This window comes from Lutjanus erythropterus, chromosome 4 (genome assembly GCF_056507025.1).
Source record: "Lutjanus erythropterus isolate fLutEry1 chromosome 4, fLutEry1.hap2, whole genome shotgun sequence".
NCBI classification, from domain to species: domain Eukaryota; kingdom Metazoa; phylum Chordata; class Actinopteri; order Lutjaniformes; family Lutjanidae; genus Lutjanus; species Lutjanus erythropterus.
The window spans coordinates 27696689-27720720 of record NC_139320.1 but is presented as its reverse complement, the minus strand read 5'-3'; the positions used below and the strand labels follow the sequence as shown (position 1 = coordinate 27720720).

The window sequence follows — 24032 nt, the reverse complement described above, 5'->3', positions numbered from 1 at the left end:
GTGTTTTCAATCATTTGATGCACAAACAGGGAAAATGCAACATGAGTGAAAACTGAAGTCTTCCTCTCAGGTTTATTTTTTTTATCTCCACTGTAACGTTGGACAACACAAAGTTAAAATGAACTCTCTGTTACTCTGTTCTTTACCATTTTTCTCAGTCGCTTCGGTACATTTTCTCAAGTCATTCCCTAACATTTACAAAAACAATAAGTCAGAAACAATTCATACAAACAACACCACAAAATGGATTACCTGCAAAAGCTCGTAACTTCATCAAAATCTCTCAAAAGTTTATCACTCAAAAATATTATCAATTTATGTCAGTGTCATCAGAGTGACAAGTAAAATGAACTAATCCCAAGATGTTTTGGAGGATGAGACTAGTCAACAGAAAACCAATATACAACATTTTAATCAACATAACATAAAGAGTGTAGACTAAGTTACTCAGGATGTGCAATAAGGTACTTTTTACTTTACCTGTAGTGGCCATTTGTCAGAGTCTCTTTAAAAAATATTAAAATTTAAAATAAAAGGCCACTGATGCATCATTTATTTTGGTTGAACTCAGGCAGTTAAGAAGTCCAGATGTCCAGACGAGATCTGTGTTTTGAGGTGATTTAATTTTCAAGTCAAAAGCAAACATACATGTTCTTCATCACATGCTGCCTCTCTCTTGCTCTGGTAAAATTAACAAATCCCTTCCTGGTGCGTGACCTGTCATAGACCCACCTTCTTACCTCTTGTACACCTTCATACCCGATCTGGTGCTTAGTGCCCCTAGTGGCCCCTACGACGATAAAAATACAAGTAAATAACTAATAATAATCAAACTGATAAAATATCTCCAACAGCTCCTTTACTTTAGTTATTATTTAATATCAGATGTAATTAGTTACATTTCTATATTACTTTTGTACCTTGTTGTCGGCTTTGTTGCACACTAAAGCTGAACAGCTGATCCACTGAACTGTTAATAACCAGAGGGTTTTTGTTGACAGCTACCCAGATGTCGACTGTGGTGGAAACAAAGTCTCTGAGTGTGGCCTTCAGATTAGATTCATGAGTAAGTGTTAATGTAGAAACAGCACACAACTGTACATCATCAGTTGCATGAACGTGACAAAGCGTCTGCAGTTTATTCAAGAGAATGAGAAACTGTTTTTATGATGTGATTAGACTGAGGGTCAGAAACCTGCAGCTCCAGAGATCCAATAATCCAGTTGCTCCCTGTGGCTTTGACACAAAATTATGCAGAAATGAACATTTTATGTTATTTTATTTCATATATCATTATTGTAGGTCAAACATTTTGCCAGTTGCTTGTCTTGATTTTACCTTTAGTCTCCGTAAACCAGCTGTGGATGCCAAGGCCAAAAAAATCTCTGAAGAAAATAAAGCATTTAATTGTTGCAGCTCCAGACATTGTTTTTCTGTTTTTTGGTTAACAATGGCTCTTTTCATAGTAAAGGTTGCAGACGCCTGGATGACATGATGTGGCGGTAGAACAAGTAGTCTTGAGAATTTCATTTCTGTTCTAAGAAATTCTAAATATCAACCGAGAAATGACTGTACTCTGTAAATAGAGGTACGAGAAGTCCAGTTTCACCTCATAATTTTATATCCAACTGTGAATAGTTTGTAATCATACGTCCTCTTTTTTAGTATATGCTTAATAATGCTAATTAAATTACTGCTCATCTTATTACCTCCATAAGTAGGGATGGGTTTCATTCAGATTTTATTGATATCGATACTGTTATTGATACTACAAGCCATAATTTGGTGCAAAACACTAAAGACTTAAGAGGAAAAGATGTGAAAAGATCAGATATCGTTTTTTATTATTGCTTACATTTTGCAGAAGTTAAACTTTTTCCTGTGTTTTTGCATTTTGCTGCATTTTCATCAAATTCAGTAAAGTGGATCCAGACTCTTGAACGTTTCGCTCTGTCAGCTGTTTGTGTAACGTCACATAAATACCGCAAGCAGTATCGTTTGTCCCGGAGCGTATCGATATTTCGGTGCTGACCGGTCAGGAACTGTACCAGTTTAGGTCACTGATACTCATCCCAGTCCTTGCATGCTCTGTGGCAGCGTGAGTTAAAACCACCGTAATAAACGGCTTAAGTCAAAAAACTTTAGCAAACAAATATCTCTAAATCATTTGCAATGCTTTTATTCCACAGTGTGCTTTGGTGCAGAAGAATTCATCTCAGATGTAAACATCTTTGCCACTCTCAAACAAAACAAAACAAATACGACATTGCATTACTCTAATGTAAGACAATGTGTTTGTGCAATACAGTATTTAGGTTTAAGATCAATATGAACTTATTCACATTTAAGGCACTACAATGTATTAAAAGTATCAGTATCAGGTTGTAATGTCTTAATGTCAGTTTAGTATCAAAACTGCATCCAGTAATGCAAACAAAAGTAATTTTACAGTAATATTGATTTGGGGAAATGATGATTCATAGTATTATGCAGTATATACAGTGTATTAGTTTGGACAGAAATGGAAGAAACACAGTAAAACAAGATGCAAATTCAGTCCTACCCACACCCCTATCAGTGAAACTAGTTACATGACACACCGCTGTGCTCGTACTTTCTAATGCTTAGTGAAGCCAGTGCACCATCAGTCAACATGTGCAGCCAGAAGTTTCCTCCACTCTGAAATCTATCCTCAGTCAGTTCACATACGAATGATTTTCCAGTTTAATCTTTCACACTCAGATAAATATTTCTCACAGTCCTGTCAGATGGGCTCTGATCTGCGCTCATACTGGCTGTTTGTGAACGTAGTCCTGTTGATCCTGCTCAGCGGGTGAGTAGCCTCCTCCTCCACGTTTGGGTACCTGCCCCCTCCAGGCTGCTGCACCTGCGTCTCAGTAGTGGGGCATCTGGTGGTGAGGAACACCCCACCGGCCAGCATCAAAGCAAAGGAGATCCATCCGACATACAGCGCAGGGCCCCAGGCTCTTCTCAGCAGCACAGCACCCTCCAGTGGCTGACTGGTGTGATAGCACGTCCAGGCTGTGGGGATCAACAGGAGGATCCCAGACAAAACAAAGAGAGTACCAGAAAACACTTTGACCTGTCCGCGCAGGGGGAAAAACACCGCCCCCGCTGCCCCAATCACTGAAGCAAAAGCCCCAGCTCCGATGGCCGCCATGATGAGGGCCCTCCACGTCCGGAAACTTCCAGAAAGAGACATGAGAGACTGGTAGAAGGAGCAGTGCAGGCTGCCATCATGGTTCAAGTCCCAGTGATCCCACTCCAGCCACACCCCGTCCCAGTAGGCAGGCAGAGTGGCCGTGGTGTTGTCCAGGGTACCGCTGACCATCCACAGAGCCAGGCAGCGAGTCAGAATGGCACAAAGCCACCCCGCGAGGGCCAGACCGAGGGCAGTGAGCTCCAGCTGCCGCTCCATGACTCCGGCCTGCCTGCTCCTCCTCTTCACTGCAGGCCCGACTGCCTAACCAGTAACAGCTGGCAGCGGAGCGGGGTGGGGTGTTTTTTTAACGTGTGTGTGCATGTGCGAGGCAGAGATTATCTGTGTGTGTGTGTATGTGTGTGAGTGAGAGTGAGTAGGTGTGTGTGTCTGTTTTGCATGTCTGGTCAGAAAGGGGAAACCAGTTCTTTGGTATTCATGGGAAGAAGAAGGCACGGCGGCTGGGTGGAGGAGGGAAATCCCTCTGTTTGCTCTGCCATGGTTTCAAAACAATCCCTTTCTCCCAGTTTCTGCTGCGAGAGGACAAAAACAAAGGGTCCACTGTGCTCTGATTCTTCGGCCTCTGTGTCATCTCTCTGAGAGACTTTGATTTAAAGAGCCACGAGTCCTTACTGATATTTGAATTTATGTCCTCACAGTAATAGAGTAGCTGACTCCCTCTGTGGAACTACTGGGTGGAGAACAACAATGACACCTCACTGAACTGCATTGCAGAATACTGATTCAGCTGCCACATGTTTACTCTGCAGTGTTTGAATTCTAAGATGGAAATCACAGGCAAGCACAGTTTTTGCAAGGCACTAAAAACACTAAAAACAGCGACTAAAACATGACTGATGTAATTTTCTACTGGATAAAAAATTATGCACATTCAGCAACTGAGGCGCAAAAAAATTTGACTTTCTTCATGACAGAAACTGAAAAAAAGTCATTCTTCATAAGATCAGGGAAGTTCAAATTACCAAATATAATGGTCAAATCCACATGTCTGCCCTTGACAAAAAATTGTAATGGTTTTATATGGTCTTTATATACAACTGGGTGACAAATTAAAGGAAATCCATCCATCAAAACTCCCAGAGTACCATAGAACCTCGTCAGTAACCACTAAAACCTCCTTAACGCCCCCTAGAACCTTTTTAATGACCCCCAAAAGATTTCTAGAACCCTCTGAATGACTACTAGAACCTCCTCAGTGAACAAATAAACTCCTCAGACCTGTTTCTAAACTTCTGGAGTACTGCAGAACCTCTTCAACAGCCACTAGAACTTCCCAAAAGATCCACTGAATCTCAGCTGTTGATTGATGAAAATAGTTGGCGCTAAATTAAATAATCAATCAATCGATGCAGCTCAAATCAAGATAATATAAGGTGATGCAGAAATGCACACAAAAAGCGTGAGGAACATTCATTTATGCACAAATTAAGTCTTGCCAAGATTTATTAATCAGGTCTATTGTGGACTGGTTCGTGATGGTTCGTCATTCTTCGAAAGTCGGTCCCCAGGAAAAAAAAAAGTTTGGGTAACACTGCCTTAAAGGACCCATTGGACCTTTTGTGGCCATCAAATCTTCTAAAGCACCGTAGGACCTCTTCATTGGCCACCAGAACCTCCTAAAAGACCCCCTGATTCTCAATCAGAGCTTATTTGGTGAAAAAGTAACAGAAAATAACCCCTAGAATCTTTTAAAGCAATTCTAGAACCTCCTCAGTGACCACAAAAACATCTTAGAGGACCTCAGACCTGTTTTAGCCATCAAACCTTCTAAAGTACTGCAGAACCTCCTAGAAGATCTTTTGTATATGATCACTTTTGCAAAGGATCCCAGGAACCTCTTACAGGACCTCTAAACCCTCCTCAATGACTTCCTAAACCTCCAAAAAACAACAAAACAAACCTCTAAAACCTCCGAAAAAGACTCCCAGGAGCTTCTTTAGTTTCTCTGAATAATATACGCATATGTGAGAAACAGAAAAATGCATCCTTATGTGTGTTTGGCCTTGTAGACATTGATCCAGGCTCTTCCTTTAAGTTGTCATCTGTATGAATCTGTGTATAGACAGTTGCATTATATATCACAGTTTTATACATTTATCGTAACATGATTTCAACACTGAAACAGTGGACGGATCTGTGTTTAAGCTCTCAGTCCTCACTTCAGACATAGTTCCTGATGGCGTAGCTGCTGTGTGTTGGTGTCCGGGCTGGTGTGTACCCACTGGAGGGGAACCTGGCCCTCTGTGGTGGGCAGCTTGTGCACAGAATGGCTCCCCCACAGAACAGCAGCCCAGATGTCACAAAGCCTAAATATATGGCCGCTCCAAGCTCCCTCTTCAGCACCTCGGGGACGCGCGGGTTGTGGAAGTCGCTGATGATGGAGTTGGCCGTCCAGGAAACAGCCACTATAGTGGTGAGGGCGTCCAGACAGAAGATGGCCCCGGAGCTCACCACCAACCGAGCCTTGATCCTTGGGTGGCTCAGGCAGTTGGTGCATCGTGCTCCCAGGAGGAAGATGAGGAATCCCAAACATCCCAGCACCAGGCTGATGCAGATGAGGCCACGGGCTGCCTGGAGATCCGGCGACAGGTCCAGCAGGGCATCATAGAGCTTACACTGCATCTGGCCTGTGTACTCATTGACACAAGTCATCCAGAGACCCTCCCAGAACACCTGCATCACCACCAGGTGGGTGCCGATGAACGCCGTCACCTTCCACATGGGCAGAGCGCAGATCAGGATGGTCCCAGCGACGCCTATCATGGACAGGCTGATACCCAGCTCCTGCAGAGCCATGGGGCACGCCGCAGACTGTCTCACACCCTGGAAACACAAAAACATTTTATAGTTTATTCAGAGTGGACAGACGTAATCTTCTTTTTGTTCCATCCTGATATGTTGCTTGTGGAATAAATCATTTTGATTGGTGATATCCATCCCCAAATGAAATCTTCAGTTTTCAGCTGAAAATCATAATGAAAATCTGTGGATTTCTGCAGAACACTTTTTTGCTTGTAATGTGGTACAATATTCACGTCTGGGCAAAAATAAACATGCAATGCATTAAAATAACCTCAAATTACCTAAATACTTTTTTTAGATTTTAGTAGAACCTTTAAATATGAGATTTTATTTTATCGCCAACAGTTTGAAACAAAGTGTGAACAGCTGTTGGGAAAAGATAAGACAGACGACTGTGCATATAAACTGTGTTCACTGTGGTGTCATAAAGCTCAAGTTGTTTCCTGTGAGTGACGTCATCAGATAAAAATTTAGGGACTTTCTAGCCATGGAGGCAAGGAGCCACTTGGTGGCAGTATGTCACAAAAGATCAACGCAGTGACAAGGTTCAGACAAACAGTGGTTTTAAAGGATCAAATCCAGTGTTTTTAAATATTCAGTGTTGAATCAACCTTTTTCATCATTTCATTCAAGTGGTTATTATTGTCATGAATACATTAATTAACTGGAATATTGTTCCAGACTCTCCTCCATGTATGTTCTGTTTATAGCTCTTGAGGTCTATCGTTCATACAGTGATACAGTGCCACATAAAAAACCTGTCATAATTTCTTTAAATGAGTAAGTAGGTAACAAACTGAAAATAAAACTGCAAGATGACCACAATAAATTAGCCCAAATGTAACTCTCAGGTCTTAAAAGGACCTTCATCCATTATTACATTTTTGCAACTGGTTTCCATGTATTTGTATAATATATTGTTGAATATTGGTATATCAATATGCCGTTTTTGTTTCCCCTTGGCCTAAGTGACATATAATTGGTCCAACTTAAGTTGCACATGATTCACCTAAAAAAAGCAGATCTTTAAAAGTTTATGGTGATATAATATGATTTTCTAATCGTGGTGTCTCTAAGGCTGGGGTTTTACTTGGAGTCTAACGACATGCTTGTGTTCCTGTGTTACTTTCTGAGGACGTGCATAACCATCACTCCAAATGGACGCAGGATAAGTGAGGCAGCCGTGATGCGTATGTGATCGCATAGTTGAAAGTAAGTATATCTCCTCTTCAAACCATTTTGACGATGGACAGAGGATAAAGGAATACAATCCAAACTTTGAGACTTTTCATCCTCTTGATCTATTAGAACACTGTAGTATTGTAGTTCTAATCTGTGGTTTTTGTACTTTCCAAGTGGTTGTTGTTGTGACCATGATGATGAAGGTCCCCTAACCATGACAAAGTAGTCGTTTTAACCCAAACCAAGATTTGTGTTTGTGTCTCATCCCAACCAGACCTTGACCTCGTAAAATGGATTTATTTTTCAACAGCGATTTGAAATCGATTCAGAAGACAAAGACAAACTGGGGCTTCAGATCAGAAAATGTGTTGTTGGAAAGACAAAGAAGAAAGATTTAGCTCACCAGAAGTCGTCAAAATGTTGTTTCATGACCAAAACTAAAGCGGCAGCATCGCTGAGACAGGGGACTTATTCAATTTCATTTACGCATTCATTTAAGTTTTTATTATTAATGAATCCTTTAAATCTTATTTCACTATTTAACTATTTCACTAACACAGTAAAAGCAGTGGTAGGATGTAATTAAGTACATGCAATAAAGTTTTGAGGTACTTCTACTTTAGCATTTCCATTTTATGCTCATTTATACTTCTACTACATTTTGGGAACAAACATTTCACTTTTACTCAATTACTTTTAGCTACTATTTACTCTGAAGGTACACATTCTTAATACAAAACATAAATCAACTGATAAATGATATACATTATTATATCATAATAATGTTATGATGCTGACATGTTATATATGTTATATTAAATACTTTTGCTTTCTGTACTTTGAATATATTTTGATGCTAATATTTATGTATTTTTACTTAAGTAAGATTTTTAATGCTGATTTTTAAGACTAGAGTATTTACTTACTGTGTTATTAGTATTTTTATTTAAGTGAATAATAGTGAATAAATGGGTGGAATTAATATTGGCCAAACCAGACAGACGTGAACAACTGCAAAAAACCTGAAAGGTCTTGTAATGCAAGATATTTCACTTAACTTCAAGTTACTGGTTTAAAGAATCAGTTACAGTGTAGATCTTATTAATCTATCTTTATACTTTCGCTGTGTTCAGAAGAAAACAGAAAGTCACTGTAGAAAAAGTGTGAAAGTAAACCACTGAGGAAGCAGGAACACTTGGTGGAGAAATTGGTTGTTTGGCACATTTTAAGCACTCCCATCAGGCTGGTGGGAGAGTGAACCAACAAAATCACCACTTCACATAAAAACCATCTTTCAAAATCTATGCGAACCCAAATATTTGAAATTCTCAGGAGAAAAATAGACATTAATAATAGTTTTAACTTTTGTGACACCTTCGTGCCATCTTTAGATAACGCAATTTTAATTCCATGAACCAGTTTCCGCCCTGACTATTGGCAGTGATGGACGAAACTTTTCAAAGCAGCTCATGCTTTACTAAACAGATCAACCAGCAGGAATTTAAGTCCCTGAGTCACTACGTTTGTTCCCTGGATAGTGATCTCTGGTAATTACCTGACAAACAGGTTCTATCAGTGTTTGGCTCAAATGACCACAGGTGCATTCTTGAAATGTATATAAACAAGACGCATGAGAGAAAAAAAAGTTAAGGTTATTTATTGTAGAAAAATACGTATCAAAGAACAAGAAGATGCTCAGTGCAGTTACAAAAATTTTCTTTTTTCAACTGAAAGCAACCACTTTCCCAAACATGTCAAAGCCATAATATGATATAAGACAATGTATAGACTCATATAAATGTAATCCCTTTGCAGAGACACTGCCCTCTGCCTGTATTTCCTTATTTTCTCATTATTTTGCCTTGCTTGGGATGTTTTACTGACCCAAAACGTCAATATTTGACATCCTGGGAATGAGACTCAACAATCAACTATCTTTCCTGGTGCATTTACAAACAGCCTGGACAAATTCTACTGATTCTACTTTTAAACAGTCTCTATAACTTGAACTACACTAACACATGTACACATTAATCTCAGACAGAACATATATATTTTCATATATCCAAAGGAGGACAAAGTGCATATTTCCTTCATTGTCAGTTGTGTGTAAATCCTTTTTCTTGACATTTCACAGCAGCTAATTAAACTTCAGGCTACAAAACAGACAGTCAGTAAACCAGTCATCTCTCAGAAATGTCAAATATACGTCTTCGTCGGTGTAAGATCAGATCGGAATGAATCCTTGTAATTTCCTTCAGACTTGTTCAGGAGGTACTTCACAGAGGGGGCCTCGACCTCTTTGCGGGGACAGTTGGCACACAGAAGCCCTCCTCCCAACACCAGCAGGGCCCCGGCCCCCCAGCCGATGTACAGAGAGGCCCCAAGCTCTCTTTTCTGAGCGTCGACCAGCAAAGGGTCATAGAAGTCACTGATGATGATGCTGGCGGTCCAGGAAACAGGGATGAGGCAGAGCAATCCGCTGATGATGAGGATCACGCCTGCCGCCACCGAAGCCTTCGCCTTGGCCCTCTCCTCTGGAATGAAGTTGGTGCACTTCCCACCAGCGAAAGCGATGAGGAGCCCCGCGATGCCTGTGATGATGGAGACCACTATCAGAGCCCGGGCCCCCTGCAGGTCGGTGCTCAGAGCCAGCATGGAGTCGTACACCTTACACTGCATCTGTCCTGTGCTCTGGACCACGCAGCTCATCCAGATGCCCTCCCACATGGTCTGGGATGTCACGATATTGTTCCCGATGAAGGCGGTGACCCGCCACATGGGCGCACCGCAGACAATCAGTACCCCGATCCAGCCAAAAAGGGCCAAGGCACAGCCCGCCATCTGCATCCCCATAGAAGCCATTGCTGTCTTTCTCTGAGCGTCTCTGAGAGAATATTAACAGCTGTTCAGGTGTTCATGTGCATCTGAAGCAGAGTGAGAATGAAAAATGGGAGGCGTGAAAGCTATTAAAGACACATCAGAGGCCCTGCCAAAGAATACCAGCCGTGCAGGATTTTTTGTGTGCAGGTACAATAAAGGTTGGGGTTTCATGTATTTTTCTGGATGGAGACAAGGATCATGTTACTTGAGGTTTTGTTCGTATTCACAACAAAGAAAATGATGCATGTGACAGAAAATGTCAGCAGTTTGAATAAAAAGCATTTGAGCGACAGCATATACAGTATTGCTGACACAATGTTTTAATAAAAGAAAGGTCACAAGTCTGCAAACAGTGAGAACTACAGGGAAAATTCTGCCCTTTAAGATGGATGTCCACTCAGTGTTGATGGTAAATGTAGTCAGTTCTCCTGCTTGGGAAGCTCTCCCACCGGTGCCTGCATGTACCAGGATGCACTGTCTGCCAGCTTCTGCCATCAACACCCATGTTGCCATGTATCATGAACCCAAGGATGAGAGCAGCCATATGTCTGTCTTGAGAACCACCACGCCCCCCTTTAGATCAAACACTAAAAGCAGCCAGACAGTGCGTACGTCTGTGACAAACACCTAATCACAGGTTTTGACATGAGTGCTGCTTGTTCCTGTAGACTGAAGTGAGAAGAGTCTTAGTGATGTTGACAGCTTTTACTGAAAAAATATGACCCTACCATAAAACACCTGGAGTTTGGTTTAACCACTCAAAAGACCGCTGAGGGTATTTTCATGCTAATAATTCACATAATTGAGATGACTTATCTTCTAATAATGAACCTTATAAACAGCATAAAGTGACATAGAAGTTGAGCTAAAACGGGCCTGTTTTCTACATGTCTGGGCTCGTAGTCAACAGTTGCTGTATTAACTACAGCTATGAATAGAGACACAGATGTAATTAGTTTACAGAAATGAGAGACTGCCAAAACGGCACAATGAAGCGTTAACAACATTAAAAAGTGACAGATCTCAGAAATATATTACCTGAAGATTCATTAAAGTAGCTGTATATGTCAAGTTTGTCCATTTTGATAGATAATTAACGTAAAAATTATCATTATTACTAATATTGCAATATTGCAATGCAATATCTGTCAAAAATAATCAGATATTAGATAAGGGGTTTAGATTAGATATTTATTCAAAATCATTCAGCCCTAAATGAAACATATGGTACATATGTGACATCTGGTGCTCTTTTAAACGTAGCTTCTATTGTGCCTATATGTAAGTGCTTTTAATGTACAAATTGGAAAGAAAAAGGAAAATATATGGCCCGTCAAAGAGTCCAGTGCTTCCATAGGTACACAGAGTTACCACCTCCTGACATACTGTGTTTCATGGATGTCTGGTTTTTAGAGGTTCTAATCATCACCAGGTAGATACAGTTGTTCTTTTCTGACTGTTGTAGCCACAGAAGCAGGATGTGAATCAAAAGTATAATCTTTTGCTTATGCTTCTCTATATCAGTCTCACTGACATAATTTTACAGGCTTACGTAGCCTGATAACAGCCAACAGACCCAACAGACCCAAGGCAAAAAAGAAGGAAAATGGCACAGTGACAACAACACAAAATAACAACTAATCATTTTAACCCATGTACTGACTCATTATGGATGACAACCAATGCTGCATCTGGGACACCTAACAATGTCCCGACAAAAAGACCACCATGTTTATAATATGATAAATGGCGACCAACAGGATCAGAGAATGCTCTTCTGTGCACAGCATGATGAAATGAAAGAGGAATGTTGTTGTTGGAGCCGTGAGATGAAACTGTGAAACAAAGAAGAGATCACATCGCCTTTACTTTCTTTTTTTAATGCCATGAAAGATGACAAGCGATGATTGGTCTGGGACCAATGTGTAGCAAAAATGTATGACTCTCTCACCTAAATGACCTAATCTGACACAGTGAATATTGTGTAGTCCAGTGTTATCCAGTCCTGGTCCTCAGGGCCCACTAACCTGCATGTTTTGCATGTTGCCCTGCCCCAACACACCTGACTGATCAGCTCAATGATTAGCTCATGATCAAGCCTCTGCAGAAACCTGGCAACAACTTGATCATCTGAATTGGGTGTGTTGGAGCAGGGAAACATCTGAAACATGCAGGGCAGTGGGCCCTGAGGACCAGGATTGGTAAACCAATAAGACCAATAGGAGCACAGACCACTCTTCCCATTGATGGACTGGAATCAACAAAGGGCACTGCCATTTGCAACAGACTGTCCATATTCACAACCAATCCCACTTTGGTTGTTTGGTACTGCAATTCATTTTCTTTCAGCTAAAACATTTCTTTCCTTGGTGATGCTGGCGCAACGTTAAATTTTATCCCCACTAAATTTCAGGTTTCTGTCCTCATTTGACCGTTCCACTCGCTTCATGTGTTCAGATGGCCAGTCCTTTACTGGCTCTCTGTGGCGAAGCGAAAGAGGATCACTGCTGGTGTTTTAAGGTGGATTTTGCTTTCACTTTAGCTCAGTTTCATTGTTAACTTAATAAACAGCTTGAATTCTTTTAGTTTCAGTTTACTGATTGTTTTTACACCATAATCGTACTGAATTTTCTGCATTTTCCTTGTAAATATAGGTGTTTACAATTATTAATATGCATCAAACGTTTTAAAAAGCTTAAAATAAAGTGTTACTGATCAAAAATGTGATCAGGTATAACATATTTTATGTACAGTGAAAGTATAAAAATAGTTTTCATTCACTGAAACTAATTTTTCAATTAGTGTTTATTCGTGGTGAATTAAGACTGGTGCCTTTGTTTCATTGTCTAGTCTGACTTGTCTGACTGTCTTTAATCAGGTTAAAGTAGATTTTCTCTCTAATGGTAAAGGGCAACGAAGGAATGTGAAACCAGGTGACACAGCAGGGTGTGTTCACATCAGTGAAACACCTTGTAATACTGCTGACATCATGTTTGTGATGAAACACAGATCATTTCCTAAATGTCACACAATGTGGACTTGTAAACAAATACATTAACCGACTTTTTGAACAACGTATAGATTTGTTTTCTGATTTGATGACAAAACCACAAATCGCTGTTAAAAAACAAACCAATTTCATGATGTCAGTGTTTAGATGGATTTAAACACGACTCAGGTTTGTATTTAAATGACTAGTTTATTAAGGTTAGGAGACCTTCATTGTCATGATAATAATAATAATAATAAGCAGGAATCACAGCGGTCATGTGGTTAAAAAGAAACCAACGTTTACTTTTGGCTGAAAACAAAACACAACCAGTTGTCTCCTGTGTTAAAGTCACCTGACTTCCTCCTTTGGCTTTTGTTGGTTGAATGTAAACATAGTTTTGGGGCATTTGTTGAAATTACTGATTCTGTCAGTTTTCTTGGGAGGACAGGACATTTTCTATGTGACTCAAATTTGAAATGAAACACTAAATATGATTTTAACATACTGACTTTCAGCTGTCAGGGACTTTGAGACCGTTCACATCCATACTGGGTCAATAGAGGAGGATCCAAAGTCCTTTTTATACAATGCAATATCAAATTTTTTGTAATGAACTGAGGTTTGTATTCATTTTGTCATTTAAGTATTTCTTCAGTGTCAAAAAATCAGTTTGAAACTGACTGATTCAGTGTGATAAATACAACAAAACAGTATTAATACTGTAGTCCCTAAATTTCAGGACAACACAGTCATGACTACTATTTACCAAATATGGATTAAAAAAATTAAATTGTGACCTTTCTGATATTTTATATTTTTCTTAATGTTAATAAATCCTATGAAAAGAAAACAATATGATTTTATTTTACTAATAATAGGAAATATGTGAGCAGTAAAGCCTGATATATCACATACCACTGTGCCATAATTAATTATTTTTGTTAATTATCCTAAAATTGCTTTTGTCTCCAGGGGCTCCATCGTTGTCCCGATACTATTAAAAACACTTTAATGAAACATGTTCCTTCATTATGATAAACATGATCACTGTAGATTAGTTTAAGTCAACCCTTCACACATACATCTGCTGCTTTAAATCCTCACCACAGCACCAAATGTGTATCAATTCACTGCTGAAAACAGTCCTCAAGAAATCCACACTTTATTACTGTTATTTGCCAAAAACTACTGCGCCCAGCTTGGAAATTAGTTAGACTTTGTTTTAACTTAATTTGTACTTAATTTCCATCAACAACAGCACAATATATTATTTTTTCTTCTGTCTTTCACCATTTTCTGCTGTGTATTCATCATATTAAACAAATAAAACATAAAAACCAACATAAATATTCACTTCCCTCTAATGATAGTAACTGTCCACTCCATGGTACAATAAATGTAAAAATACAGACACAATATTTACTCAATATTTTTGAAAAGATGGTACATGCCTGGCATCACTGGGTAATAAACTGATTTTACTATTAAAGCCGTGACATGGCTCCACTGTTTAATAAAGGTGGATTTTTTGAGTGTTAATGATTATGTAATTTTTCTCTATCTGATAAACGTCCCATACGCTTTGGATCCATAGTTGGAGCTAGTTTCAGCCATCTAGTAATTATATATTTCAAGGCTGCTGTAAGTAATAAATTTAAAAGGTATTTTTTGGCCTTCCATCCAGACTTTTAGGTGTGTTGTTGGGGAATATCCAGTTGGAAAACCTCTGTGAGGACATGAAATACCTCTCTTCAGACTTTTCTAAATGAAAGTACTGTGATTTGTGACCCACATTTAAAGATCTACACCAAAAGTAGGAATCAAGATGGTTGGATGCTTAAGAGCCTGAGCCTCAGAAAGTATTGAGAAATGGTGTTTTTCTTTGGTCTTTTCATGGGATTTTGTTGACAATAACATAAATGTAGAATAATGCCAGTCTTATCCTTTGAAACTGAAAGTCAGCCCCCATACAACAGAACATTTACTGACTACATATTTACCTCAACACAGAAGATCCACATCTGAAAAGATGTTAAGCAACTTACAGAACTGTCTGATTATATATAATTAATTTAATCTTTTCAATTAGAAGGAAATAGTTTTTAAATTCAGATTTCCTTCTGAAATGCTGCTGCTGCTGTGTGGGTTTGGCTCTGTTGAAACTAACACACTGTATCCAGTTCTATGAAAAGCTTTGACTGAGACTGTAAAACTGGTTTAACTAGTTTAACGTCTGCGTGAAGAATTCAAGCCAACTGCTGGGTGTTTTTGAATACACTCTGTTGCTACACTGTCTTCTGCTTTGTTATACAGCCTAGTTTGTGACCTCTTTAAATTCTAAACCAGGACAATTTTATTTCCTGTCAGAAGTGTTTTTAAAATAGACACAATCAGTCAGAAACCTGAAATTTTACAGGTCGTTATTGTATCACTGTATCTGGTGGATTCTTTAAAACATGACAAGCAGTGACTGTATGTCAATCACTGTGACCTGATTTGAGTTTGTACTGTTTTTGCAATTCCTTTAAATGTTGCCTTTACCTTGTAGTTGCTCTGAACCATCAACTTTAAAACAAACCAAAAAAAAAAAGAACAGGACAAAACTCAAGTCAATTCATTTTCTTTTATTAAAAATCAGTGATTTCAGTAAACAAAAGCAGCCTTTTGACATTTGATAATGAACAAAGACATCAGTAAAATATTTTATACAATAAATTCACAATGTATCAGCATACTGTACAAGTTGTCCTCCATACCAAACATTCAAGGGAAAATCAGGTTCGATACAAGCTTTTTATAGAATAACTCAGTCCAGTCATTATGCTGTTGGAAGATTTTCTTGCTGTAGTCTCACACCACATCTCTGTAACGTGTTTCTCACTCATCAGGAAACACTCTTTCTTGCCTCAACCAAAGAAATCTGAATTTCTCAGTTCTCACTGTGTCACTTCAAAAAAAAGTGAGACCCAGCTTGCGGTGCTGTCAGAAACTCACAACAAAGGATGATTATTACTCAAGAAGTAAAATAAGTTGCAGTCTTTTTCAGAAGGTTGCTCTCAGACGTAGGCTCGGCTGGTGGCTGCAGACCTGGCACCGGCGTACTTCACTGGATACTCTGGGCTCTCTTTGGGTGGGCAGGAGCTGCAGAGGAGGGCACCACCCAGGATGAGGAGCGCCGCCGTGCCCCAGCCGATGTAAAGCGCAGCCCCCAGCTCCCTCCTCTGAGCATTGGTCATGATGGGGTTGTAGAAATCCCTGATGATGGTGTTGGCTGACCAGCAGACGGGGATGAGGACGAGAACGCCGGCACAGATGAAGACAATCCCAGCGGCGATGGCCACCCTGGCTTTGGCGGTTTTATCCTCCACGAAGTTGGTGCACTTGCCTCCCGCAATGCCCAGGATGACCCCGAAGGCAGCGACGATGATGGCGATGACCACGAGAGCTCTGGCAGCCTGGAGGTCCTGTGGAAGAGCCAGCAGAGAGTCGTAGATCTTGCACTGCATCTGACCCGTGCTCTGCATCACACAGTTCATCCACAAGCCTTCCCAGATGACCTGCGCTGTCACAATGTTGGCCCCGATGAAGGCTGTGACCTTCCACATAGGCAGGGCGCACACGATGATGGTTCCCAGGAAACCGATGATGGCGAGGGCGAAGCCCAGCATCTGTCGTCCCATTGACACCATGATGAAGTCTAGTTTGAATCACTTGGATCTGAAGCAGAAGAGTTAAAGTTTTCAGGAGCAGGTCAGCTCAGCTCAGGTTGTAAAGTCGAGTAAAGACTGCGGTACATTTCCTTTGTTTATAAAGATGTCCTTCTGAAGGTGGAGTCAGGATTCCTTCCCTCTGACCTGAAACCAGGGCGCTTACCTGCCCAGCGAGATTCTTGACATTATTCGTATGGGAGCAGGGAGCAGTTTCGACGAGATGAACATCAGTCTCAAACGATTCTATGTAAATAAGGCCTGTAAAGAGGCAACACATTCCTCATTCAAACAATGCTCTGCCAGGAGCCCACTTCTGATTGGGCCATTTACCGGAAGATCTGGTCCAGTCATTGGTTTCACGTTTAAATAACAGCATGGATGATAGTATCAACAGACGTCAGACGTTAACGGAAGAAGCCTGAATTTATGGCTCCCTTTTCCTTGTTTCACTCATGTCTTCTGTTTGATCATTGCTATAAATTTTCCAAACTATTCTAGGAATTGAATTAAAAATAGGGAGTGCTGCATTGGGAAAAAATGTAGTGTTGGTGATGTAAAAAATAGAAATCAAGTGCTCTTCAAGGAAAGAGCCAAAAATTAGATGAAAATAAAACAAATAATGACAGCTCAGTTTACTGAGTGTGAAGTATGGACAGCAGTCTAGATTAAAACATTTTTAAAATATATTTTTTTAGATGTATCAACAGTGTGCTTAAATGTAGAAAATAAATAAATAATTTAAATTTTTTAAATTTATCATCAGAGTGCCTCAGATCTTTCCAGACTACCATCTAATACTTTGCACTTTCATTATCAGTAAGCTGGACAGTCTTTTTGTTTTCATCTAATTATTTTAGGTCTTGATTAATTTATTTTCTTTAAATCAGAATGAAAGTGATCTGACAATTTCGCAGTTGATCAGATCACTAAAAAGAAACCTTTTGTTTGGATTTCGTCTTCATTTTTACATAATTACGTCTCATTTTTTAGTAAACTCTTCAGTTTACAGTGAAGTGACACAGAGATGAAAATCAAATAAATACTGTTTTAGAAAATCTATTCTCCCTCTCACTCCACCAAACACAGGCCCATAAAAGTGATCAGACTTTAACATACTCATGTAAGAATATAAGAATATATTTTGATAATGACCCCACAAACAAATAAATTAATATTTTAGAAACATTTTATTGAAATTCTTTTGTATAATCTCAAAAAAATAAAGTGGCATTTACAGAAATCAAACACATCACAAATCAACACTATATACAAAATCTGCTCTGTATGACAAGGGAATAAATACATTGACACTGGTTTAATTGAAAAGTAATCCAACTTTCACAGCCATGTTGATACAATTCTCCGTCTATTCACTGTAAAAACAAAAAAAGTTGAGAAAACGAAAAATTTCAAGGCAAAAGATTTTTGAGATTTAAGCCCAACTCAAAGTCTCAAAGTTTTAGGTGTGACCAACCGATAATGTTTTGAGATAATTAAATTAAACTTAAATGTTTCAGTTTAATAATAACACCCCAAAAAACTCATGGAGATGAAAGTGAATAATGGTTAATAATTTAATGTTTTCAACTGCAACAATTTAATTTTCAAGTAACCAAATAATTACAAATCAGACAACTTTTGAGACACAAGTTTTAGGTATTCTAAAACTCAAAAATTCAAGTTTATCTAAAGAAGGAAAGTAAATTATCTCAAATAACATTATAGATCGACAAAACTTAGTTTAATTTCTTTCAAAATTCTAAAGTTTGATTCAAAACTCAACAGTAAAGGTAGCTGAAATTGTGAGTTTTCTCAATACTTTTTTACAATGCATTAAGACTTCATTAACTAGAAAGATTTCTACTTTAAAGCACAAAATCAATCTAAAAGAGAAAACATTTTATGACAGATTCATAGCAATCAAAGGTCACAGGGACTGCTCTAAGTGAATTATTTTTAAATCCCAACAATGCATTGGGATACATACCATCCTCTAGAAATACACTGTGCATTTTGGTGCAATTCTGCTTTTTAATGTCATGAAAAGTTCCTGAAGTCATCCAGGCAGAGATTTCAGTCTTTTCCTCTTTCTGTCCTTCATTTTTTAGCGGTACTGTCCAGCAGAATATGTGGTTGGCGCTGCATATGGTTTGGCGGGTACATATGAACCAGTGGCTGTGTATGGTTGGCTGGATGGGGGAACGTACACAGGGCCATATGTTGGACCTGCGTAGGGGTACGCTGGTGCTGGTGGGTATCCTGGGTATCCTGGGTATCCGTACATGGGTTTCTGAGGAGGGCAGGATGTGGTTAGGATGATCCCACCAAGCAGAAGAATTGCAGCAGAGGCCCAGCCGATGTAGATGGAGGCGCCGAGCTCCCTCTTCTGCGTCTCGACGGTCAGCGGGCTCTGGAAGTCTGTGATGGTGATGGTCGCAGACCAGCAGACGGGGATCAGAACCAGGATGGCGGAGGCGATGATGAGACAGCCACCGATGATCACCACCTTGGCCTTAGAGGAGTCACTCTTCAGGCAGCCGGTGCACTTGGCTCCGATGAAGGTGACGATGAAGCCGATGAAGCCGAAGACGAGGGAGATGATGACCAGGGCTCGGGCGGCCTGCAGATCCCTGGACAGCTTCATCACAGACTCGTTTAGCTTGCACTGCATCTGCCCTGTGCTCTGCATCACACAGTTCATCCACAGGCCGTCCCACACGATCTGGCCCGTCACGATGTTGGCTCCAATGTAGGAGGTCACTCGCCACATGGGGACCCCGCAGGTCACCGCCACGCCGACGAAGCCTACAAAGCTTATGATCTGACCTGCCACTTCCTTGCCAATCCTCCCCATGGTGAAGAGGCTTCGTCTTTGGCAGGAGAGAGAAGAGTTTCAGCAGACAGGTCTAGTTCAGAGTGACACAGCTCTCTCACTTGTTGTTTTTTAGAAAATGTACAGGAGGAGGGCTGTCGCGCCGTCAGGTGAGTTCTTCTGGCCAAACAAGATTCCTCTTCCTCGAGCTGGAGGAGTGGCACCCTTCCTTAAACAATGCCTTGCTTAAAGGTCTTTGAAAACACACTTTCATATGCAGATTTCTCTGCAACAGGGATGGATTATTGGATGGAGTTACAACCATTTAGTGACTTCAAAGGTCCTGAAACCAGCTCAGTCTGTGCAGGATGGCAAACGATCCAATTACATCTGGTTGTTGTTTTCACAAAGTCTTTTTGCTGCACTAATTTACAAGCAGAGTGGTGGTGGGGCATCTTAAGATAAGATTAAACCCCAACACACAACTGATAAGCAGGTAGAACAAAAAGCTAACAAGATTCTTTCTTTTTACTGGAAGGTTTTGTTATTTTATTTAGGGATAAAACTATAATCAGTTTCATGATAAACTACAAGAAAAGTCCCAATGATTAGTAGGCCTGTTACCATTTCATGATAACAGTGTTGGATTGCTGCACTTTGAGAAGCTCACAGCAAATACTGTCTAGTAACAACCACAGTCAGAGACCATCTCCCTGCAGCAGCAACGTGGGTTTGTTTTAGGATCCTTAGGAAACAAGGTCCCTTTGTTTATATTATCATTATTGCTGATACGTTTGCTTTTTTATGTCTGTCTGTTTTTTTTAGGACCATTGAATGTAGAATGTTGTATTTCATGGTTGCAGCATGAATGATGAGCCAAAGACAAATTTCCTACCCTGTGGGACAATAAAGTTAATCTTGATGGTTGAGCAGTTTTCAGTAAAAAAGTTGGTGAAATGAATGTGTGTATCAGTACTTTCTGAACAACTTTAAGAATGCCGCTAAAATAATAATAACATGATGATTTTTGTCACTATAATTATGATTAAAACGACTGTGCAAGTCTTTATTGTTTGTAACAGAGAATTGCAAAGAGACTTTAAGACTTTTACACTATTTTACCATGGGACAATTTTGAAAGTAAAGGATGGAAGGAAACTATTTTTGTCAGACAGGATTCTGCACCACTAATTGATTTGACATGTTGCTTTTCTTAAGGATAATTGCACGTCCTTACTTACTATAGCTGTTGATTAGTATAGTATAAGTATACCAAAGTACAACCAGAGCAGAGGAAGATGACCAAGGTTCAAGGTTTTTGAAATACTGGGTTTGTTAGATTAAAAGCTATTAAAGAGGCAGTTATTTTATTTCTGTAGCCTAATATTGTGCCTAATATTGTCTCTTTTCTGGTTAATGGCAGTGAGGCTACAGAGGATGGCCAGGGTATATTTATAGTATACTGTTACAACACATACAGATAAACACACAAATAAAAACATCTTTGTGCAACCCCTAATATTCCTGATGTTTGCTGTTTGTCTGACAAGAATGAAAATCATGAACATCATTTGTTGGTGTTCATTGCACAAATGTAAATCATCATTGGTGCATTTGATGAACATCAAGCAGACCTTTACTGTGTCCTGATCTTGGCGCAGGATGCAGCCCAGTTACAGTAAGACATCAGCCCAGAGCTGAGGAAGTTGTTTCAGTGTTGATAACAATCACATTTATGGAGTGACGACACACAGGAGGAAGACAGTCATGTCAACTGGTGCTGTCACTTTGCATTTGAAAAAAAAAAAAGCCCTACATCATGTGACAGATACCTCCAGGGGAAAACAAACTGTTGACACTCATTGACACATTTTTTCACACACCTTACACAGTAATGTGACACTGCAGTGACAAGCATTTCCACACTGGGATCCAGAGAAGAAAATTTGTTTTGTGAAAGCTGGTGATAGCGGGACAAAACCAATGATGGACACTTCCATGTACTTTTCCACAACACACCAAAGTAAAGCTTGACACAACAGCAACAAGCCTAATGTTGTTATTCTAACTTCAGACTGCACCAAATACATAGAAATGGTCTGTAAAGGCCTCTGAGAAACAGTCAAATTACCAAACACCACATTTCTGAACTCTCTCTTTAACCAGATCACACACATTTAAGCTATTCTATGTGATCTCCTTTTGATAACTAATGTAATATTTTTCACTTCCAGTCATTGAGCTTTCCCTGAAACTGTCTAGTGCTGCACTGGGGAGGCCCACCTTCCACTCTGAAAACCTCCAGTTTAAACCAACTCAAAATACACTCTACTCTTACAATTACTGTTTCCTTCAGTTTCCGTTTGCCTCTGATGATACTCAGCGGGACATGATCGATTGAACAGGTGTGGTTAATGCCTATCTGATCCATGATGTCTAAATTCAATTTTTCTTTTGTAAATGAATCAAACTACTTAAAAACTGATTTTTTAAAGATGTTTCATCACTTTCATCAGCTTACCTTGTGGTATAGATTTTTTATACCTCTTCCATCTCTATTATATGCTATGGTTTTATCAGAAGTAAGTAAACTGTAATCATCAATCAGTGAGTATATATTATAGTTTATTTACAGTAAAAGAACATTACAAGATCCAGAAACACAGAAATATAAAGGTGGAATTTGCAGGCTGTGTAAAAATGCAGACTTTACATAACTTAGGAGTGGTTTTGTAGGAGAGAGCAGTTACACACATCCCTTTGTGTTATTAAGACAGATGTAGTCAATGCAAAATTTGCTTAAGCAGAAGTTATACATAAAGGAAGTTGTACTGTGTCCTGCATTTATTTGTTGAGAAGTTACCATCTGAATGACAATAAAAGTCATTACACCATGGACTCCTCACAACAATCTGGCTAATATTTACACAGATTAATTATAATCATGATACAAATCCTGGTTTGTCATTAACAAGCCACAGTACAAAATGAATTCACAATTTTAAATGGCTTTTTTTCATTTTTAAAGTTTAGACTGAGACATGAATAGATAAGTCAAGTTCCTCATGTGGCGTTTAAGTACACAACAAACATTTTGACTCATCATAGCAGGAAAATCACAGTGCTAACATTAATATTTGCTTTGTTCCATCTAGTCTGGACAATCACAGGGCCCCTTAGGCACAACTAAATGGAATGAAGCCATTGTTTATGCTTTGAGTTAAACCTGCTAGACAGGACAAAATGCCCACTCTGTTAAAGGTCACTTTGACACAAACACTACCCACAATCAAATCTCAGGATTTAGCTTGTGATGAGCTGTGATTTCATGATATATTTACATCCAGGTAATTAATGTTGAAGTTTTAAATCTCATTTTTTTCTCTCTGTTGCTGTCCTTGTGACCTCAACAGTCCATGCAGGAAGTTTTAACCATCTTAAACATATTCTCTTGATGTGGAGACTGACTTCACAGGGGTGAATTTGGGTACGTAGCGGGGATGTTCATGTTTGGGTGGACAGTTCCAACACAGCAGGCCCCCTCCCATCAGCAGCAGTGCAGCAGCCGCCCAGCCGATGTACAGCGCCGCTCCTAACTCAAACCTCTGGGCTTCAATCATCAGCGGGTTGTAGAAGTTGGTGATGATGGTGTTGGCAGACCAGGAGACGGGAATGAGACAGAGCAACCCCGAGACGATGAACAAAACTCCAGACAGGATGCACGCCTTCGCCTTCGATCGCTCGTCCTCGATGCAGTTGGTGCATTTCCCTCCGGCGATGGACAGGATCACGCCAAAGATTCCCGTCAGGATGGAGATGATGATCATGGCGCGAGCAGCCTGCAGGTCCTGAGGCAGAGCCAGCATGGAGTCGTACACCTTACACTGCATCTGGCCCGTACTCTGCACCACACAGTTCATCCACATGCCCTGCCAGATGGTCTGAGCCGTGATGATGTTGGCTCCGATGAAAGCAGTGACCTTCCACATGGGCAGAGCGCACACCACGATGACCATGAACCAGCCAATCACAGCCATCGATATACCGATGAGCTGAATCCCCTGAGAAACCATTTTGGCGTTGTTTCTCCCACGTTAGAATCCAAAAAGAAAGACGAGTGAAGCGATGTGAGCTTGTATTTGTAGGTTGTTGTGTGAGAAGAAGGGGCACAGGCATGAGGGTATGTGATGCCACAGTTCTCTGCTCTGATTGGCTGGAAAGTGTTTACACACAAACAGAGGCCTAGTGACCTTTAGGAGAGCTGACCTGACAGAATCCAAAGCTTCAAGGACACACAAACAAAGGAAAAACTGTTTCCTTATTCATCAACACTTTATCTACTAATTGACACAGATTTAAAATTAAACAAAGTTTGGCTACCAGCTCACACTTTTAGGAAAAATTGATAGA

General features: G+C 39.9%; 6 protein-coding genes across 6 annotated transcripts; all 6 read right to left on the bottom strand.

The window, feature by feature from the left end:
- Nucleotides 1–2157: 2157 nt before the first annotated feature.
- LOC146328475 (claudin-3-like) lies at nt 2158–3584 on the bottom strand. Its single transcript, XM_084717500.1, has one exon. It carries the CDS (start codon nt 3437–3439, stop codon nt 2765–2767), a length of 675 nt encoding a protein of 224 aa, XP_084573626.1. The 5' UTR covers nt 3440–3584; the 3' UTR covers nt 2158–2764.
- A 196-nt stretch (nt 3585–3780) lies between these two features.
- On the bottom strand, nt 3781–6261 carry cldnj (claudin j). Its single transcript, XM_084717499.1, has one exon. It carries the CDS (start codon nt 6080–6082, stop codon nt 5402–5404), a length of 681 nt encoding a protein of 226 aa, XP_084573625.1. The 5' UTR covers nt 6083–6261; the 3' UTR covers nt 3781–5401.
- A 2845-nt stretch (nt 6262–9106) lies between these two features.
- LOC146328473 (claudin-4-like) lies at nt 9107–10174 on the bottom strand. Its single transcript, XM_084717497.1, has one exon. It carries the CDS (start codon nt 10088–10090, stop codon nt 9425–9427), a length of 666 nt encoding a protein of 221 aa, XP_084573623.1. The 5' UTR covers nt 10091–10174; the 3' UTR covers nt 9107–9424.
- Nucleotides 10175–15709: 5535 nt separating this feature from the next.
- cldne (claudin e) lies at nt 15710–16892 on the bottom strand. Its single transcript, XM_084717498.1, has one exon. The coding sequence runs from the start codon at nt 16787–16789 to the stop codon at nt 16157–16159; it is 633 nt and encodes a 210-aa protein (XP_084573624.1). The 5' UTR covers nt 16790–16892; the 3' UTR covers nt 15710–16156.
- A 1573-nt stretch (nt 16893–18465) lies between these two features.
- cldnf (claudin f) lies at nt 18466–19769 on the bottom strand. Its single transcript, XM_084717495.1, has one exon. It carries the CDS (start codon nt 19662–19664, stop codon nt 18915–18917), a length of 750 nt encoding a protein of 249 aa, XP_084573621.1. The 5' UTR covers nt 19665–19769; the 3' UTR covers nt 18466–18914.
- Nucleotides 19770–22226: 2457 nt separating this feature from the next.
- LOC146328470 (claudin-4-like) lies at nt 22227–23744 on the bottom strand. The gene has a single exon (XM_084717496.1). It carries the CDS (start codon nt 23693–23695, stop codon nt 23060–23062), a length of 636 nt encoding a protein of 211 aa, XP_084573622.1. The 5' UTR covers nt 23696–23744; the 3' UTR covers nt 22227–23059.
- Between the last annotated feature and the right edge of the window lie 288 nt (nt 23745–24032).

Coding starts and splice junctions, on each gene's coding strand:
- LOC146328475 (XM_084717500.1), bottom strand. CDS start 3,439: ATGGAGCGGCAGCTGGAGCTCACTGCCCTCGGTCTGGCCCTCGCGGGG.
- cldnj (XM_084717499.1), bottom strand. CDS start 6,082: ATGTTTTTGTGTTTCCAGGGTGTGAGACAGTCTGCGGCGTGCCCCATG.
- LOC146328473 (XM_084717497.1), bottom strand. CDS start 10,090: ATGGCTTCTATGGGGATGCAGATGGCGGGCTGTGCCTTGGCCCTTTTT.
- cldne (XM_084717498.1), bottom strand. CDS start 16,789: ATGGTGTCAATGGGACGACAGATGCTGGGCTTCGCCCTCGCCATCATC.
- cldnf (XM_084717495.1), bottom strand. CDS start 19,664: ATGGGGAGGATTGGCAAGGAAGTGGCAGGTCAGATCATAAGCTTTGTA.
- LOC146328470 (XM_084717496.1), bottom strand. CDS start 23,695: ATGGTTTCTCAGGGGATTCAGCTCATCGGTATATCGATGGCTGTGATT.